The 19,455-nt window shown below is 46.0% G+C and overlaps 1 protein-coding gene across 6 annotated transcripts in view; it reads right to left on the bottom strand.

Moving 5' to 3' along the window:
- The window catches only part of rabep1 (rabaptin, RAB GTPase binding effector protein 1), a 123,786-nt gene extending 104,724 nt beyond the window's left edge, over nt 1-19,062 (bottom strand). For 5 of the 6 annotated variants that reach the window (XM_070869932.1, XM_070869933.1, XM_070869935.1 and 2 more), the window contains exon 1: nt 18,920-19,062. In XM_070869932.1, coding sequence (XP_070726033.1) covers nt 18,920-18,953 — 34 coding nt within the window. In that variant the 5' untranslated portion in view covers nt 18,954-19,062. Of the gene's footprint in view, nt 1-17,322; nt 17,479-18,919 lie in introns of all 6 variants that reach the window. The other variant, XM_070869934.1, reaches the window with a different exon arrangement.
- Nucleotides 19,063-19,455: the final 393 nt, after the last annotated feature.

Raw genomic sequence — 19,455 nt, 5'->3', positions numbered from 1 at the left:
TATGATACAGTCTACATCTTTCTCACCTCAATGTTCTCCACAAACTACAAATTATCCAGAATACTGCAGCCAACATCATCGCCCAAAGTCCCACATCCCTCATCATCTCCTTGTCAAACTACACAGGCTTCCAACAAATGGATTATAAGACACTCAATTCATGCATTCAAATCTCTCCATGGTCTCACTCAATCCTACCATACCGATCTCCTCCTGCCATACATTGCTGAATGCACCCTCCACTCGTTCAACACCAGTCTCATTTCTTGCCCCCAACATCAGCGGCAATTCATTCAGCCACTATATCCCAACCCACTGGATCATCATCTCAAAGTCCGAGCCTTGCCACACCACCTCCCCTCCTGCCAACGTCTCTCCTTGACTGCTCGACCAGCCCTTCCACCCCGCATTACCCTCTGTGTTTTTTTTCTTTTCAGGGGAAAACAACCTCTCAGCATCTACCCTGTCAATCCCCCTCAGAATCGTGTATGGTTCAATGAGATCACCTCTCATTCTTCTAAACTTGAGAATATAGGCTCAATCTACTGAATCACTCCTCATAGGACCACGCTCTCATCCCAGGGATCAGTCTGGTAAATCTTTGATTCACCGCCTTCAAGGCAAGTATGTCCTTCCTCAGATAAGGAAATCAAAACTGCACAGTACTCCAGGTGTGGCCTCACCAAAGCCCTGTACGATTGTAGCAATACTTCCATATTCTTGTACTCCAATCCCCGTGCAATAAAGGCCAATATGCCATTTGCCTTCCTAATTGCTTGCTGTACCTGCATGCTAGCTTTCTGTGTTTCCTGCACAAGGACACCCAAATCTCTTGGAACACCAAAATTTAAGTTTCTCATCATTTTAAAAATATTCTTCCAACCACATTTCCCCACATGATACTCCACCCACCACCTTATTTCTCACTCACTGAACTTTTGCAGGCTCTGTGTCCTCCTCTCCACTTACTTTCCCACCTAGCTTTGTATCGTTAGCAAACTTGGTATATATTGCACCCGGTCCTTTCAACTAAATCATTGATATAGATTATAAATAGCTGATGCCGAAGTACTGATCATTGCGGCACCCCACTAATTAGTTTGCTAGCCTGAAAATTACCCGTTTAGCCCGACTCTCTTGTTTTCTGTCCATTAACCAATCCTCTATCCATACCAAAATATTACCCCCAATCCCATGAGCCCTTATATTGCGCAACAACCTTTTACGTGCCACCTTATTGAATGAGTTTTGGAAATCCAAATATACTACATCCACTGGTTTCCCTTGATCATGTGCTACTTTAAAAAAATTTGTGGACATCGCTGGTAAGACCAGCATTTATTGCCCATCCCCAATTGCCCACGAGAAGGTGGTGGTGAGCTGCTTTCTTGAACTGCTGCTGTCCGCGTGATGTAGGTACGCCCACAGTGTTGTTACGGAAAGAGTTCCAGGAATTTGTCCTTATGACATCCTTTATTATCAGGGCTACCCCCTTTTCTCATTCTTCCTGTCTTTTCGAAACATCTCTCCAATATGTGGAGAACAAAAGAAATAAGATTGAAAGCAAAAGAACTGGTAGAGCCAGCAAGGGATGAAATTCCACCCACTGGGGAGACGATTACAAAAAAATGTTGCTAGCTGAAGTTGTCGGCAACAAACTTAAGACCATGTGCTTTTAGTTTCTGATATCACCTTGTTCTGCGCATTACCTGCGGAAGTAGTAAATATTGGCAGCAACATTTGAAGATGTACAATGAAACCCGTCACTGAATCGGAGAGTGAATACCTACCACTTAAAAAGCAGCAAACAATGCTCCCATACCCACTAAACCGAGTCAGCTAAGTGACGGAGTATTGAACGGGACTTTACTGTCAGTTACAGCTTGTTGTTTCCACAGCTTTACCTCGCACTACTCTCCAGGGGAAGGTGGTAGTGCAAGGATTGCAGGCTGATTGACAGTCTGACAGGCTGTTCGTGCTCTGTAACCACCTTTACATCAGCCGATGGGGTCATTAGTCCTGTATGGCGAGAGTTTAGGATAAGGGAGGGGGTGGGCAGCACCCACCTCAACACCGCCCCCCCCCCTCCCCCCTCCCCCCCTCCACCACCCCCCACCCTCCGGACACGAGGATCCACATTTCCTACATTACAAACAGTGACTTCATTGGCTGTAAAGTGCTTTGGGACATCCTGAAGTCGTGACAGGTACTATAGACACTGATCAATCAAGGTCAGTCAGCATGGATTCGTTGAGGGAAGGTCGTGTCTGACTAACTTGATTAAATTTTTCGAGGAGGTAACTAGGAGGGTCGATGAGAGCAGTGTATATGATGTAGTGTATATGGATTTTAGAAAAGCTTTTGATAAGGTCCCACATGGCAGACTGGTCTTGAAAGTAAAAGCCCATGGGATTCAGGGCAAAGTGGCAAGTTGGATCCAAAATTGGCTCCAAGGCAGGAAGCAAAGGGTAATGGTTGATGGGTATTTTTGTGACTGGAAGGCTGTATCCAGTAGGGTTCCGCAGGGCTCAGTGCTGGGTCCCTTGCTTTTTGTGGTGCATATCAATGACTCGGACTTGAATGTTGGGGGTATGATTAAGAAGTTTGCAGATGACACTAAAATAGGCTGTGTGATTGATAATGAGAAGAAAAAAAGCTGCGGACTGCAGGAAGATATCAATATACTGATCAGGTGGGCACAACAGTGGCAAATGGAATTCAATCCGGAGAAGTGTGAGGTAATGCATTTGGGGAGGTCTAACAAGGCAAGGAAATACACATTAAATGGTACGACAGAGTGTAGAGGAACAAAGGGACTTTGCAGTGCAGGTCCACAGATCCCTGAAGGTAGCAGGCCAGGTAGATAAGTTGGTTCAGAAGGCATACTTGCCAATATTAGTCAAAGCATGGAATACAAGAGCAAGGAGGTTATGCTTGAACTGTATAAAACACTGGTTCGGCTGCAGCTGGAGTACTGTGTGCAGTTCTGGTCACCACATTACAGGAAAGATGTGATTGCAGAGGAGATTTATAAGAATGTTGCCTGGACTGGAGAATTTTGGCTACGAGGAAAGATTGGAGATGCTGGGTCTGTTTTCTTTGGAAGAGGAGGCTGAGGGGAGACCTGATTGAGGTGTGTAAAATTATGAGGGGCCTGGATAGAGTGGATAGGACGGACCTGTTTCCCTTGGCAGAGAGGGGGAACATAGATTTAAAATAATTGGGGGGAGGTTTAGAGGAGAGATGAGGGGGAATTTGAGAGGGTCTGGAACTCACTGCCAGAAAGGGTGGTAGAGGCAGAAACCCTCACCACATTTAAAAAATACTTGGATGTGCACCTGAAGTGCTGTAACCTGCAACCTGGTCGGTCAGCGTGGGCACGATGGGCCGAAATAGCCTCCTTCCATGCTGTAAATTTCTATGATTATATAAATGCAAGACTTTCTTGTTTCAAGGCAGGAATGCTGCCAAAGGTTCACTCCACAATACTGTGGTATAGTACATGACAATCATATGCCTTTAGATTAACAAAACATATTAAAACACACTCTAATTTACAGACACATTTCGACGGGCCTAGATTATTGCATTCAGTGCCGCAGTTGACCACGTTTTGAAAAACAAGTACGTCAGTCACATGCAGAAAACAATTCCGTTTCACCCGCTGGATCGCCACAGTGCATGAAACGTGCCTTCACCAGAGGGCTGCAGAAGTAACAGAACGTGTATAATGACAAAAGTTGAATGCATTTATTATTAAACATTCCGGGTCATCTGAGGGTTATGCTTCTGTATTGTTTCTGGGTCTAGAAGCAGGTCCCCACCCTGTCTGCCAGGGCCTGGCATTGACCGCGCCCGCGGGATGGAAATAACATTTATTCCCACCAATCTTCCTTTGTACATCTCGGACACGTTGTGTGATATTATTAGTGGCATTACTCGGCAGTTCGGCACTAAAAGAAAAAGACACCTCTGGGATAAACAACGATTGTTTGAAAGGGACAGTTGGACTTTTTTTTAAAAAAGGAGGGGGCTGGAGGAAATAATGAGGGGAGTATGGATATTAGCAGGCATGACACATGGCAGAATAAATCAAAGAGCAAGTTATTATTTAAATGGAGAAAGATTGCAAAGTGCCGCTGTACAGCGGGACCTGGGGGTAATTGCGCATGAAACACAAAAGGATAGTATGCAGGTACAGCAAGTGATCAGGAAGGCCAATGGAATATTGGTCTTTATTGCAAAGAGGATGGAGTATAAAAGCAGGGAAGTCTTGCTACAGTTATACAGGGTATTGGTGAGGCCACACCTGGAATACTGCGTACAGTTTTGGTTTCCATATTTACGAAAGGATATACTTGCTTTGGAGGCAGTTCAGAGAAGGTTCACTAGGTTGATTCCGGGGACAAGGGGGGTTGACTTATGAGGAAAGGTTGAGTAGGTTGGGCCTCTACTCATTGGAATTCAGAAGAATGAGAGGTGATCTGATCGAAACGTATAAGATTATGAGGGGGCTTGACAAAGTGGATGCAGAGATGGGGGAGACTAGAACAAGGGGGCATGATCTTAGAATAAGGGCCACCCATTTAAAACTGAGATGAGGAGAAATTTCTTCTGAGTGTTGTGGATCTGTGGAATTCGCAGCCTCGGAGAGCTGTGGAAGCTGGGACATTGAATAAATTTAAGACAGAAATAGACAGTTTCTTAAATGATAAGAGGATAAGGGGTTATGGGGAGCGGGCGGGGAAGTGGACCTGAGTCCATGATCGGATCAGCCATGATCGTATTAAATGGTGGAGCAGGCTCGAGGGAATATTATTTGAATGGGGAGAAATTACAACATGCTGAGGTGCAGAGGGACCTGGGGGTCCTTGTGCATGAAACTCTTTTTGGAAAATACAGCACTTGCTACAGTGCAGCACTCCCTTTGCATTGAAGTATCAATTAGATTTTTGTGTTCAAGTGTCTGTGGTGGGATTTGAACCCGGATCAACCTGACTCAGAAGCAAGAGTGTTATCTACTGAGCCACGGCCATTTCAGGGTCCCAAAAAGTTAGTTTGCAGATGCAGCAGGTAATCAGGAAGGCGAATGGAATATTGGCCTTCATTGCGAGAGGGATGGAGTACAAAAGCAGGGAGGTCCTGCTGCAACTGTATAGGGTATTGGTAAGGCCGCACCTGGAGTACTGCGTGCAGTTTTGGTCACCTTACTTAAGGAAGGATATACTGGCTTTGGAGCGGGTACAGAGACGATTCACTAGGCTGATTCCGGAGATGAGGGGGTTACCTTATGATGATAGATTGAGTAGATTGGGTCTTTACTCGTTGGAGTTCAGAAGGATGAGGGGTGATCTTATAGAAACATTTAAAATAATGAAAGGGATAGACAAGATAGAGGCAGAGAGGTTGTTTCCACTGGTCGGGGAGATTAGAACTGGGGGCACAGCCTCAAAATACGGGGGAGCCAATTTAAAACCGAGTTGAGAAGGAATTTCTTCTCCCAGAGGGTTGTGAATCTGTGGAATTCTCTGCCCAAGGAAACAGTTGAGGCTAGCTCATTGAATGTATTCAAGTCACAGATAGATAGATTTTTAACCAATAAGGGAATTAAGGGTTATGGGGAGCGGGCGGGTAAGTGGAGCTGAGTCCACGGCCAGATCAGCCATAATCTTATTGAATGGCGGAGCAGGCTCGAGGGGCTAGATGGCCTACTCCTGTTCCTAATTCTTATGTTCTTATGTTCTTATGGGCCGTATGGCCTACTCCTGCTCCTATTTGTTGTGTTCTAATGTCATGTTAAACCCTGCTACAGGGTAAAGAAACAGGCAAGCTTCACATTCTTGCATCTTGGTTCCATGTGCCTTTGTCTTTCGGTACATTCTCCAAACAATTCACCAAGAACGGAGCAGCAGTCGGCCATTCGGCCCCTCGAGCCTGCTCCACCATTCAATAAGATCATGGCTGATCTGATTCCTGGCCTCAGCTCCACTTCCCTGCCTGCTCCCCATAACCCTCCACTCCCTTATCATTCAAAAATCTGTCTATCTCCACCTTAAATATATTCAATGACCCAGTCTCCACAGCTCTCTGGGGTACAGAATTCTAAAGATTCACGATCCTCAGAGAAGAAATTCCTCCTCATTGCTGTTTTAAATGAACGGCCCCTTATTCTAAAACTATGCCCCCTAGTTCTAGATTCCCCACGAGGGGGAAACATCCTCTCTGCATCTACCCTGTCAAGCCCCTTTCGAATCTTATACGTTTTAATAAGATCACCTCTCATTCTTCTAAACTCCAAGGAGTATAGGCCCAACCTGCTCAAGCTTTATTCTTATGACAACCCCTTCATCTCAGGAATCAACCTCATGAACCTTCTCTGAATTGCTTCCAATGCAAGCATATCCTTCCTTAAATAAGGAGAGGCAAAAATGTATGCAGTACTCCAGGTGTGGTCTTACCAACGTCCTGTACCGTTGGAGCAGGACTTCCCTGCTTTTATACTCCATCCCACTTGCAATAGAGGCCAGCATTCCACTTGAGAAAGCACAAGAGATACAGCAGCTGGCCTACAACCATGATGTGAGAGGATTCATCATCGCAGTCAAGGCCACCAAACACCCAAGATCCCACGCCACTGCTGGCCATGAACGGGGAAACACTCAAGGACACAGAGGCAGTTAGGGCCCTCTGGAAGAAGCACTTCGAAGATCTCCTCAACCAAGACTCTGCCATTGTCTCGAGTGCCCTCGACTCCATCCCACAGCATGCTACTCGCCACCACCTCAGTAAAACCCCAACACTGCACGAGGTAGAAAAAGCCATAAAGGCAGTTTAAGAACAACAAGGCTTCGGGAGCAGGTGGAATTCCTGCTGAAGCACTGAAGTATGGCGGAGAGGCACTACTGGCGCGAATACACGACCTCATCTCTCTCATCTGGAGGGAGGAGAGCATGCCGGGAGATCTGAGAGATGCAGTGATCGTGATCATCTTTTTTAAAAAGGGGACAAGTCCGACTGCGGCAACTACAGAGGAATCTCCCTGCTATCAGCCACTGGGAAGGTCGACGCTAGAGACCTGCTCAACCATCTTCTCCCTTTGGCTGAGGAGCTCCTCCCGGAGTCACAGTGCAGATTTCGTCCCCTTCGGGACACAACGGACATGATTTTTGCAGCGCGACAACTGCAGAACAAAATGCAGGGAACAGCACCAGCCCTTATACATGGCCTTCTTCGACCTTACAAAGGCCTTTGACACTGTCAACCATGAGGGTCTATGGAGCGTCCTCCTCTGTTTCGGATGTCCCCAAAAGTTTGGCACCATCTGCCGCCTGCGCCATGACGACATGCAGGCCGTGATCCTCATCAACGGATCCATTACAGACCCCATCCATGTCCGGACCGGGATCAAACAGGGCTGCATCATCGCCCCAACCTTCTTCTCAATCTTCCTCGCTGCCATGCTCCACCTCACAGTCAATAAGCTCCCCGCTGGAGTGGAACTAAACTACAGAACCAGTGGGAAGCTGTTCAACCTTCGCCGTCTCCAGGCCAGGTCCAAGACCACCCCAACCTCTGTCATCGAGCTACTGTACGCAGACGATGCCTGCGTCTACGCAGATATAGTAGCTGAACTCCAGGACATAGTCGACGTATTTACTGAGGCATATGAAAGCATGGGCCTTGCGCTAAACATCAGCAAGACAAAAGTCCTCCACCAGCCTGTCCTTACTGCACATCACTGTCCTCCAGTCATCAAGATCCACGGCACGGCCCTGGACAACGTGGACCACTTCCCATATCTCGGGAGCGTCCTATCAACAAGAGCAGCCATTGACGAGAGGAGTTAAACTAATATGGCAGGGGGATGGGAACCAATGCAGGGAGACAGAGGAAAACAAAAAGGAGAAAAAAGCAAAAGACAGAAAGGAGATGAGTAAAAGTGGAGGGCAGAAAAACCCAAGGCATATAAAGGGGCTGCAGGAGAGGTCAAAACTAAAAATCCTGGTTTAAAAACTAGTATTAAAACACTCTACCTAAACGCACGAAGCATTCAAAATAAAGTAAATGAGTTGACAGCACAAATCATTACAAATGGATATGATTTGGTGGCCATTACAGAAACGTGGTTGCAGGGTGGCCAAGACTGGGAATTAAACATACAGGGGTATCTGACGATTCGGAAGGATAGACAAGAAGGGAAAGGAGGTGGGGTAGCTCTGTTAATAAAGGATGATATCAGGGCAGTTGTGAGAGACGATATTGGCTCGAATGAACAAAATGTTGAATCATTGTGGGTGGAGATTAGAGATAGTAAGGGGAAAAAGTCACTGGTGGGCGTAGTTTATAGGCCCCCAAATAATAACTTCACGGTGGGGCAGGCAATAATCAAGGGAATAATGGGGGCATGTGAAAAAGGAACGGCAGTAATCATGGGGGATTTTAACCTACATATCGATTGGTCAAATCAAATCGCACTGGAGGAGGAATTTATAGAATGCATACGGGATTGTTTCTTAGAACAGTATGTTACAGAACCTACAAGGGAGCAAGCTATCTTAGATCTGGTCCTGTGTAATGAGACAGGAATAATAAACCATCTCCTAGTAAAAGATCCTCTCGGAATGAGTGATCACAATATGGTTGAATTTGTAATACAGATTGAGGGAGAGGAAGTAGTGTCTCAAACAGGCGTACTATGTGTAAACAAAGGTGACTACAGTGGGATGAGGGCAGAGTTGGCTAAAGTAGACTGGAAACACAGACTAAACGGTGGCACAATTGAGGAACAGTGGAGGACTTTTAAGGAGCTCTTTCAGAGTGCTCAACAAAAATATATTCCAGTGAAAAAGGGCGGTAAGAGAAGGGATAACCAGCCGTGGATAACCAAGGAAATAAAGGAGAGTATCAAATTAAAAACCAATGCGTATAAGCCAATCTACCATAATTCTCTGGACCCTGGGGAGGTACCAGCAGATTGGAAAGCAACTAATGTAACGCCTCTGTTTAAAAAAGGGGGCAGACAAAAGGCAGGTAACTATAGGCCGGTTAGTTTAACATCTGTAGTGGGGAAAATGCTTGAAACTATCATTAAGGAAGAAATAGCGGGACATCTAGATAGGAATAGTGCAATCAAGCAGACGCAGCATGGATTCATGAAGGGGAAATCATGTTTAACTAATTTACTGGAATTCTTTGAGGATAAAACGAGCATGGTGGATAGAGGTGTACCGATGGATGTGGTGTATTTAAATTTTCAAAAGGCATTCGATAAGGTGCCACACAAAAGGTTACTGCAGAAGATAAAGGTACGCGGAGTCAGAGGAAATGTATTAGCATGGATAGAGAATTGGCTGGCGAACAGAAAGCAGAGAGTCGGGATAAATGGGTCCTTTTCGGGTTGGAAATCGGTGGTTAGTGGTGTGCCACAGGGATCAGTGCTGGGACCACAACTGTTTACAATATACATAGATGACCTGGAAGAGGGGACAGAGTGTAGTGTAACAAAATTTGCAGATGACACAAAGATTAGTGGGAAAGCGCGTTGTGAAGAGGACAGAGAGAGGCTGCAAAGAGATTTAGATAGGTTAAGCGAACGGGCTAAGGTTTGGCAGATGGAATACAATGTCGGAAAGTGTGAGGTCATCCACCTTGGGGGGAAAAAAAACAGTAAAAGGGAATATTATTTGAATGGGGAGAAATTACAACATGCTGCGGTGCAGAGGGACCTAGGGGTCCTTGTGCATGAAACTCTTTTAGAGTCTACCTGCAAAACATAAAACATTTATCCGTGCCACCCAACCTGGATGACACACCAGACATTTACAAGGCCCTTTTTTTTCTTTTTTGTTTTTTTTTGTGTTTTTCTTTTTTTTGGTTTTTTTTTTGGGCGCTAAAATCACATTTTTCCAAGTGCCCCCTATAAAAGGGGAGGTCCTTGTGCATGAATCCCAAAAGGTTAGTTTGCAGGTGCAGCAGGTAATCAGGAAGGCGAATGGAATGTTGGCCTTCATTGCGAGAGGGATGGAGTACAAAAGCAGGGAGGTCCTTCTGCAACTGTATAGGATATTGGTGAGGCCGCACCTGGAGTACTGCGTGCAGATTTGGTCACCTTACTTAAGGAAGGATATACTAGCTTTGGAGGGGGTACACTAGGCTGATTCCGGAGATGAGGGGGTTACCTTATGATGATAGATTGAGTAGACTGGGTCTTTACTCGTTGGAGTTCAGAAGGATGAGGGGTGATCTTATAGAAACATTTAAAATAATGAAAGGGATAGACAAGATGGAGGCAGAGAGGTTGTTTCCACTGGTCGGGGAGACTAGAACTAGGGGGCACAGCCTCAAAATACGGGGGAGCCAATTTAAAACCGAGTTGAGAAGGAATTTCTTCTCCCAGAGGGTTGTCAATCTGTGGAATTCTCTGCCCAAGGAAGCAGTTGAGGCTAGCTCATTGAATGTATTCAAGTCACAGATAGATAGATTTTTAACCAATAAGGGAATTAAGGGTTACGGGGACCGGCAGGTAAGTGGAGCTGAGTCCACGGCCAGATCAGCCATGATCTTGTTGAATGGCGGAGCAGGCTCGAGGGGCTAGATGGCCTACTCTTGTTCCTAATTCTTATGTTCTTATGTTCTTATGAGATCCAACACCGCCTCCAGTGCAGCCTTCGGCCGCCTGAGGAAAAGAGCGTTTGAAGACCAGGCCCTCAAAACATCCACCAAGCTCATGGTCTACAGGGCTGTAGTAATATCTGCCCGCCTGTATGGCTCAGAAACATGGACCATGTACAGTAGACACCTCAAGTTGCTGGAGAAATACCACCAATGATGTCTCCGCAAGATCCTACAAATCCCCTGGGAGGACAGACATACCAACATTAGCGTCCTCGACCAGGCCAATATCCCCAGCATTGAAGCACTGACCACACTTGATCAGCTCCGCTGGGCAGGCCACATAGTTCGCATGCCAGACACGAGACTCCCAATGCAAGCGCTCTACTCGGAACTCATTCACAGCAAACGAGCCAAAGGTGGGCAGAGGAAACATTACAAGGACACCCTCAAAGCCTCCCTGATAAAGTGCAACATCCCCACTGACACCCGGGAGTCCCTGGCCAAAGACCGCTCTAAGTGGAGGAAGTGCATCCTGGAGGGCACTGAGCACCTCGAGTCTCGTCGCCGAGAGCATGCAGAAAACAAGCGCAGGCAGCGGAAAGAGCGTGCGGCAAACCAGTCCCAACCATCCCTTCCCTCAACGACTATCTACACCTGTGACAGAGACTGTAGTTCTCGTATTGGACTGTTCAGCCACCTAAGAACTCATGTTAAGAGTGGAAGCAAGTCTTCCTCGATTCCGAGGGACTGCCTATGATGATAATGATGATGACAGTTGGAGCAGGACTTCCCTACTTTTAGACTCCATCCCCTTTGCAATAAAGGCCAGTATTACATTTGCCTTCCTGATTACTTGCTGTACCTGCATGCTAACGTTTTGCGTTTCATGCACAAGGACCCCCCAGATCAATCTGTACTGCATTTTGTAATCGTTACCCATTTAAATAATAATTTGATTTTTTATTTTTCCTACCAAAGTGCATAACCTTACATTTTCCCACATTATAGTCCATCTGCCAAACTTTTGCCTATCTATATTCTTTTGCAGAATCTTGGCGTCCTCCTCACAACTTGCTTTCCCACCTATCTTTGTATCATCAGCAAATTTGGCTACGTTACACATGGTCCCTTCATCCAAGTCATTAATATAAATTGTAAATAGTTGAGGCCCCAGCATTGATCCCTGTTACACTTTGCCAACCTGGGAATGACCCATTTATCCCGACTCTCTGTTTTCTGTTAGTTAGCCAATCCTCAATCCATGCTAATATATTACCCCCAACCCCGTGAGCTTTTATCTTGTGCAGTAACCTTTTGTGTGGCACATTATCCAATGCTTTCTGGTTCCCCTTTATCCATTCTGCCCGTTACATCCTCAAAAAACTCCAGATGTGTCAAACATGATTTCCCTTTTATAAAACCATGCTGACTCTGGTTGACTGCATTATGATTTTCTAAATGTCCTGCTACTACTTCCTTAATGGTGGACTCCAGCATTTTCCTTACGACAGATGTTGGGCTAACTGGTCTATAGTTTCCTGCTTTCTGTCTCCCTCCTTTCTTAAATAGAGGTATTATATAAATAGAGGTATTAGAGGTTTTCCAGTCTGCTGGGACCTCTCCAGAATTCAGGGAATTTTGGTAGATTACAACCAATGCATCCACTATCTCTGCAACCACTTCTTTTAAGACCCTAGGATGCATGGCATCAGGTCCAGGGGATTTGTCCGCCTTTGGTCCCATTAGTTTGCCTAATACTTTATTTCTAATGATAGTGATTGTTTTAAGTCTGTCCCCCCCCCGCCCCCCCCACAAACAATAGCTCCTTGATTATCAATTATTGAGATGTTTTTAGTGTCTCTGCCATTTCCCTGTTTCCCATTATTAATTCTCCAGTCCCATCGTCTAAGGGATCAACGTTTACTTCAGCTACTCGTTTCCTTTTTATATACCTGTAGAAGCTCTTACTGTCTGTTTTTATATTTCGTGCTAGTTTACTCTCATAAGCTCTCTATCTATCATTTTTAGTCGTCCTTTGCTGATTTCTAAAAATTTCCCAATCCTCTGGCCTTCCACTGTCCTTCGTAACATTGTATGCCTTTGTTTTCAATTTGATACCATCCTTTACTTCCTTAGTTAGCCAGGGATGGTTCATCCTTCTCTTAGTATCTTTATTTCTCACTGGAATAAATCTTTGCTGAGAGTTATGAAATATCTCCTTAAATGTTTGCCACTGCGTTTCTACAGTCTTACCCTGTAATATATTTTCCCAGTTCTCTTTAACCAACTCTGCCTTCATACTTTTGTAATTACCTTTATTTAAGTTCAGGACACTAGTTTGAGACCTAGCTTTCTCATCCTCAATCTGAGTTTGAAATTCTACCATGTTATGATCACTCTTCCCAAGACGATCCTTCACTAGAAGATCATTAATTAATCCAGACTCGTTACACATTACTAGATCTAAAATAGTTTGCTCCCTGGTTGGTTCCACAACGTATTGGTACAAGAAACCAGCCCGGAAATACTCTATGAACTCTTCCTCAAGGTTACCATTGCCAATTTGATTTGTCCAATCAATATGAAGATTAAAATCACCCACGATTATTGCTGTACCTTTCTTACAAGCCTCCATTATTTTGATTTATACTCTGTGCCACAGAGTGGCTATTGTTTAGGGGCCTGTAGACCACTCCCACCAATGACTTTCCCTTATTACTTCTTATCTCCAACCAAACTGATTCTACATCTTGATCTTCTGACCCATTATCATTTCTTACTACTGCACTGATCTCATCCTTTATTAACAGAGCTATCCCACCTCCTTTTTGCCTATCTTTACGAAATGGCAAATACCCCTGAATATTTAGTTCCTATTCTTGGTCAGCTTGCAACCATGTCTCTGTAACGGCAATCAGATTATACCCATTTATTTCTATTTGCGCTGTCAACTCATCTATCTTGTTACGAATGCTTTGTGCGTTCAGATATAGAGCGTTTAATTTTATCTTGTGTGTATACGCTCTGTCCCTTCCTGTCCCACTCTGGTTATCATTGCCCCTATCGCTACCCTGCACTTTTGTCTTCTCAAATTTCCGCTCATTGGATCTCTTCCCCCCCACCGCCCCCCCCCCACCCACCGATCGCCACTATTTAGTTTAAAGCCTTATCTACAGCCCTGGTTATTCGATTCACCAGGATACTGGTCCCAGCCTGGTTCAAGTGAAGTCCATCCCAATGGAACAGCTCTCTCCTATCCCAGTACTGGTGCCAGTGCCCCATGAATTGAAACCCATTCCTCCCACACCAATCTTTGAGCCACGCGTTCATCAGTCTGATCCTATTTACCCTATGAAATTTGCTCGTGGCTCAGGTAGTAATCCAGAAATTATTACCCTTATAGTTCTGCTTTTTAATTTAATCCCCTAGCTACTAATACTCCCTTAGCAGAACCTCTTTTTGTTCTACCCATGTCATTAGTACCTAGGTGGACAAGTGGATCTTCCCCCTCCCACTCCAAGTTCCTCTCCAGCCTAGAGATGTCCATAACCCTGGCACCGAGCAGGCAACATAGCCTTCGGGACTCTCACTCTCGGTTGCAGAGAACCGTATCTATTTCCCTAATGATACTGTCCCCTACCACTACATTTCTTTTTACTCCCCAAAAGGCAATTCACAAAGAGACAAAAAGCAGGTTGTAGCTCGAAATATTCTAATTTGGCACTAACCACTAACACAGGTCAGTGTTTACTCAGCAAATATGTAACTCAGATAAGAGCAGTCCAACCCCCAGCAACTCAACCATTTGCGGTTTTGAGATGGCGAAGTGGAGAAATCAAGAAAGATAGGACTACAACTACAAATGGATCCAATTTGATTATATACTGGCCAATCTCCTGCGGCATTGCACATGGGGGGTCAAGACCAAGTGCAATCTTCAAGTGAAGCAATTATCGGGCTGAGAAAAATTGGATAAACATGAGCAGATGTAATTCAGTCCCCATGTTAAAGTCATACATTCTATCCTAATTTAATATTCCCATTATAAATGACAGCGTCCACATTTAATGGGCATTTACCAATATAAACTTAACATGTTGTTATTACACGCTGGTTCCCAGTGGTGGCACTGCAGCACTTCCACTGGTGGGAGGGTAGAATTACAGTATGACAAGTTTACAGAGACAATTCCCATTACAAATGTAGACGCAGGAATTTATTTTAGAAAACGTTGCACGAAGTGCACTTGCACGCAAAATTTCTCATATACTAATAGGTATCTGACATTTGGTTCACTTAAAGAATCATATAACATGGAAGGAGGCCATTCATCCCATCACGTCTGTGCCTTGAAGAGCAATCCAATTAGTCCCACCCCCTGCTCTTGACCCATAGCCCTGAAAATGACTCCTTTTCAAATATTTATCCAATTCCCTTTTGAAAGTTATGACTGAATCTGCTTCCATCACCCTTTCAGGCAGTGCATCCCAGATCACAGCAACTCGCTATGTGTAAAAAAAATTCTCATGTCATGAGTCCCCCCCCTCCACCCAAGTTCTTTTGCCAATTCTCTTCAATCTTTGACCTTTGGTTACAGACTCCCCAGTTTCTCCCCATCAAAACCCCTCATAATTTTGAATACCTCTATTAAATCTCCCCTTAACCTTCTCTGTTTTGAGAATAATCCTAGTTTAATTTAACCTCCACCCATTTAACAGTTTCTTTCCACAGGAACAGTATCCCAGAAAAAGAAGCTTTACTTCCAAACCGTTGTTATCTGGTTAAACTAGAAATCGCACAACAATTTTGGTTGTGTGTTGAACACAAGTAGTAATTTCAAGCAAAACTACAGAAAGCTAAATGCACGGTCACTGGTCCCTTTCATAGTACCAAAGAAACAAGAGGAGGCCATTCAGCGCATCGAGCCTGTTCCACCATTCAACTGGATCATGGCTGATCTGCATCATAACTCCATCTGTCCGCCTTGGTTCCATGCCCTTTAACACCCATGCCTAACAAGCATCTAACAATCTCAGTTTTAATATTTTCAGTTGACACCTAGCTTCAACAGCTTTTTGGGGGAAGAGAGTTCCAGAATTTCACTACTATTTATGTGAAGACATCACATCTGAACAGCTTAGCTCTAATTTTAAGGTTATGCCTCCCAGTTCCAGACCCCCCCCCCCCCCCCCCGCCACCAAAGGAGTATATAGCATCATCCGCCGCCCCGATCGAACGTCAAGCAGCCCGTTCTTTGTTCTTTACCAAGCAACCCGTTCCTGGTTCTTTACCAATGTCGCTTTATAATTGGCCATTTGTTTTCCTCCTGTGTGAAAATGCCTGGCATTCTAAATTCACAGAAAATGGCCAAGATTAGTAACTATGTCAGGAAGCCCATACCCCGCCAAACTAACACACCTCCATCATTGATTGTAAAGTGCTTTGAGATGTCCAGTGATCGTGAAAAGCATGATATAAATGTAAGCCTTTCTTTAACATCAATACAGTCTACTTCAGGCACCAAAAAATCACCTGTCTCTGTTCATCCGCTGCTGAAACCCTCAACAATGAATTTGTTACCTATACACCTATTCCAATACACGCTTGACCGGCCTCCTAGCTCACCCAAAACTCTGCTGTCTGTAAACTAACTCGCACCAAGTCCCGCTCATCCATCAGCCCTGTGCTTGCTGACCGACACTGGCTCCTGGTCCAGCAACATCTCGATTTTAAAATTCTCATCCTTGTTGTCAAACCCCTCCATAGCTTCGCCCCTCCCCATTTCTGTAGCCTGCACCAGCCCTACAAGCCTTCAAGATCTCTGCGCCCCTCCAATTCTGGCCTCTTGTGCAGCCCCGATTTTAATCACTCCATGGGCGGCCGTGCCTCCAGCTGCCTGGGCCTTATCTCTGGAATTCCCTCCTGAAACCACTCCGCCTCTCTATTTCTTTAAGATGCTCCTTAAAACCTACTCTTTGACCAAGCTTTTGGACATCTTTCCTTATGTGGCTCGATTTCCACTTTTGTTTCATTGCGCTCCTGTGAAGCGCCGAGGGATGTATTACTACATTAAAGGCGCTATATAATGCAAGTAGTTGTTGTTGCTGTTTGTGGCACTTCGGTCTGCATAGATTAGCTGCCATGTTGCCTACATTACAACAGTGTTTACATTCCACAAGTACTTAATTGGCTGTAAAGCACTTTGGGATGTCATGAGATTGTAAAACGCAATATATAATTGCAAGTGCTTACTTTCTCTTTTCATTAAAATGTTCTCTATCTGAATCTGAGCTAGGAGACCACACTTTCTAAATCTTTATTGCTGGTGGCATTGACATGAGCTAGTCACCATCAAAGGCCACATTGTTCACATGCCTGACACAAGACTCCCAAAGCATTGCTCTACTCGGAACTCCTATACAGTAAGCAAGCCCCAGGTGGGCAGAGGAAATGTTTCAAGTACACCCTCAAAGCCTCCTTGATAAAATGCAACATCCCCACCGACACCTGGGAATCCCTGGCCCAAGACCGTCCGAAGTGGAGGAAGAGCATCCGGGAGGGCGCTAAGCACCTCAAGTCTCGTCGCCGAGAGCATGCAGAAACCAAGCGCAGGCAGTGGAAGGAGCGTGCAGCAAACCCGTCCCACCCACCCTTTCCTTCAACCACTGTCTGTCCCACCTGTGGACTGAACAGTCACTGATAACTCACTGAGTGGATGCAAGTCTTCCTCGATTTTGAGGGGCTGCCTATGATGATAATGATGATGATATCAATGGAGGGAGCGTGGGGACGAGAGGGGCACTAGGTCTCAGTACAAGGAGCCTTTAAGACGGTTTCATATCAGGTACATTTTCAACTCTTTTCCTGTCGGATTGCAAGATAATTATCCTGTCAAGATTCTTCCAAAAGAAAACAGAAGCTAACAATTTTTATGAATATTTATTACTTTAAATAATTTATCACCTTCTATGCGAAGGAGGGGAAAATTGGGAGAAAAATTTTCAAACAGCCAAAATTGTAATTACAACTGACAAATCACCATCACGGAGACTCCCTAACACTGCATCACCCTTGGGGAAAATAGGAGAAAACCAGGTCCAACTTCGCCACCGTTCCACAAACACTTGTGTATCCGCAATTAGACAAAAAAAGGTATACGGTCTATTCCTGTTCACTTAAAACTGGTTGACAAATATACAGGAGGAGATCCAGGTTCAAATAACACAGCACGTAGGGAGGACAGCTTGGAGTGCCAGTGCCTTTTGCCTCAATGTGGCAGTGCAATGGTTTACAGCCCAAATTCACAAGGGATTCAATTTAATTTAAAAACAATAATCAAGTAGTTTAAATAAAGCAATTTATATGAAGCGGCACAGGTGCTGCTCCTTGCTTGAAAAAATTCAAATTTGCAAATAATTTGAAGCAAGCATCTCTAGACTAATAAGACTGTAAAACAGTAGTGCCTGGCACATTCCACAGAATATAGCCATGGTCACAAAGCCTTAGAGGTTAACAGACTCCCGCAGAGTTCTGTTTTTTTTCTATTAAACAATGCAACATTATCCACATTAAATTAACACCCGGTCATTTAGCTTTCTGCCAGTTTAGAATCACACGTGAATGGGCAGCAGGCCATTTTTTATTATGTAAATATTAGTTTATGCAATTTCAGTTCTGGGCCACCACTTGTATTGCATTTCACTAACGTACAGGATGCATGTTATAGGGCGATAGAGATAGCAATGTGCTTTCAACCTCAAGTCAAGAAAAAAGGATCTCACTTCCCAGGTTTTTACAATGCACCCCCATGAGACCAGGGCAGCCACATATGTTGGCAGTGCCCCATCCCAAAGGGTCAGTGGTCAGAGCAACAGCCTGGAAACTGCAAGGTGGCAATAAATCTTGCACTGTTGGGCACTATTCTGCTGTTTAATAACGGCCAGGCTCTGCACAGCAATGAAAGGAGGATAAATGAAAGCTGTGATGTGCAATGTGGGGCAGGGTGTAGAGCAGCACTTCGCAGTGACAGCAGCAGCGAGCCAACAGTCCGGCCACCCTCTGCCCACGGCACAGGACACAGGACGCCCCACGCCCCCTGCCCACGGCACAGGCCGGCTCCGGCGAGTTAAAGCGCGGCTGGAAGGGGCCGGGAGAGAGTCCAGGCCGGAGCACGCCGCCCTTGCAGGCCTCCCTCCCCCAGTCCCGGGTTCCCTGCTCCGGCTGGCCTGAGACGAAACGAGCGGCATGGCCCGGGGAGGGGAGATGACGGGGCCGCGGTAAGCGGGCACTGTGTGTGTGTACTCACGGTCCAGATCCTGCGGCGGGGCAGGCTCGGCCATATCGCTGAGGGCCGGCCGGCCGCACGGACGGCGAGAGGCGGGAGGCGCGCGGCACTGACTCAGCTCCCAGCGCGCTCCCCCGCCGCCATCTTAGTGCGGGCAGCGCGTGTGGGCATGCGCAGAGAGGGAGGGGGGGAGAGAGAGGGGGGAGAGGGGAGAGAGAGGGGGGAGAGGGGAGAGGGGAGAGGGAGAGGGGGGGGGGTGGGAGAGAGAGAGGAGGGGGGGGGGGGGGGGGGGGGGTGGGAGAGAGAGAGGAGGGGGGGGGGGTGGGGAGAGAGAGAGGAGGGGGGGGGGGTGGGAGAGAGAGAGGAGGGGGGGGGGTGGGGAGAGAGAGAGGAGGGGGGGGGGTGGGAGAGAGAGAGGAGGGGGGGGGTGGGAGAGAGAGAGGAGGGGGGGGGGGTGGGAGAGAGAGAGGAGGGGGGGGGGTGGGAGAGAGAGAGAGGAGGGGGGGGGTGGGAGAGAGAGAGAGGAGGGGGGGGGTGGGAGAGAGAGAGGAGGGGGG

Source organism: Pristiophorus japonicus, unplaced genomic scaffold (assembly GCF_044704955.1).
Source record: "Pristiophorus japonicus isolate sPriJap1 unplaced genomic scaffold, sPriJap1.hap1 HAP1_SCAFFOLD_1034, whole genome shotgun sequence".
Lineage (NCBI taxonomy): Eukaryota > Metazoa > Chordata > Chondrichthyes > Pristiophoridae > Pristiophorus > Pristiophorus japonicus.
This window is presented reverse-complemented; position numbering and strand designations above follow the sequence as displayed.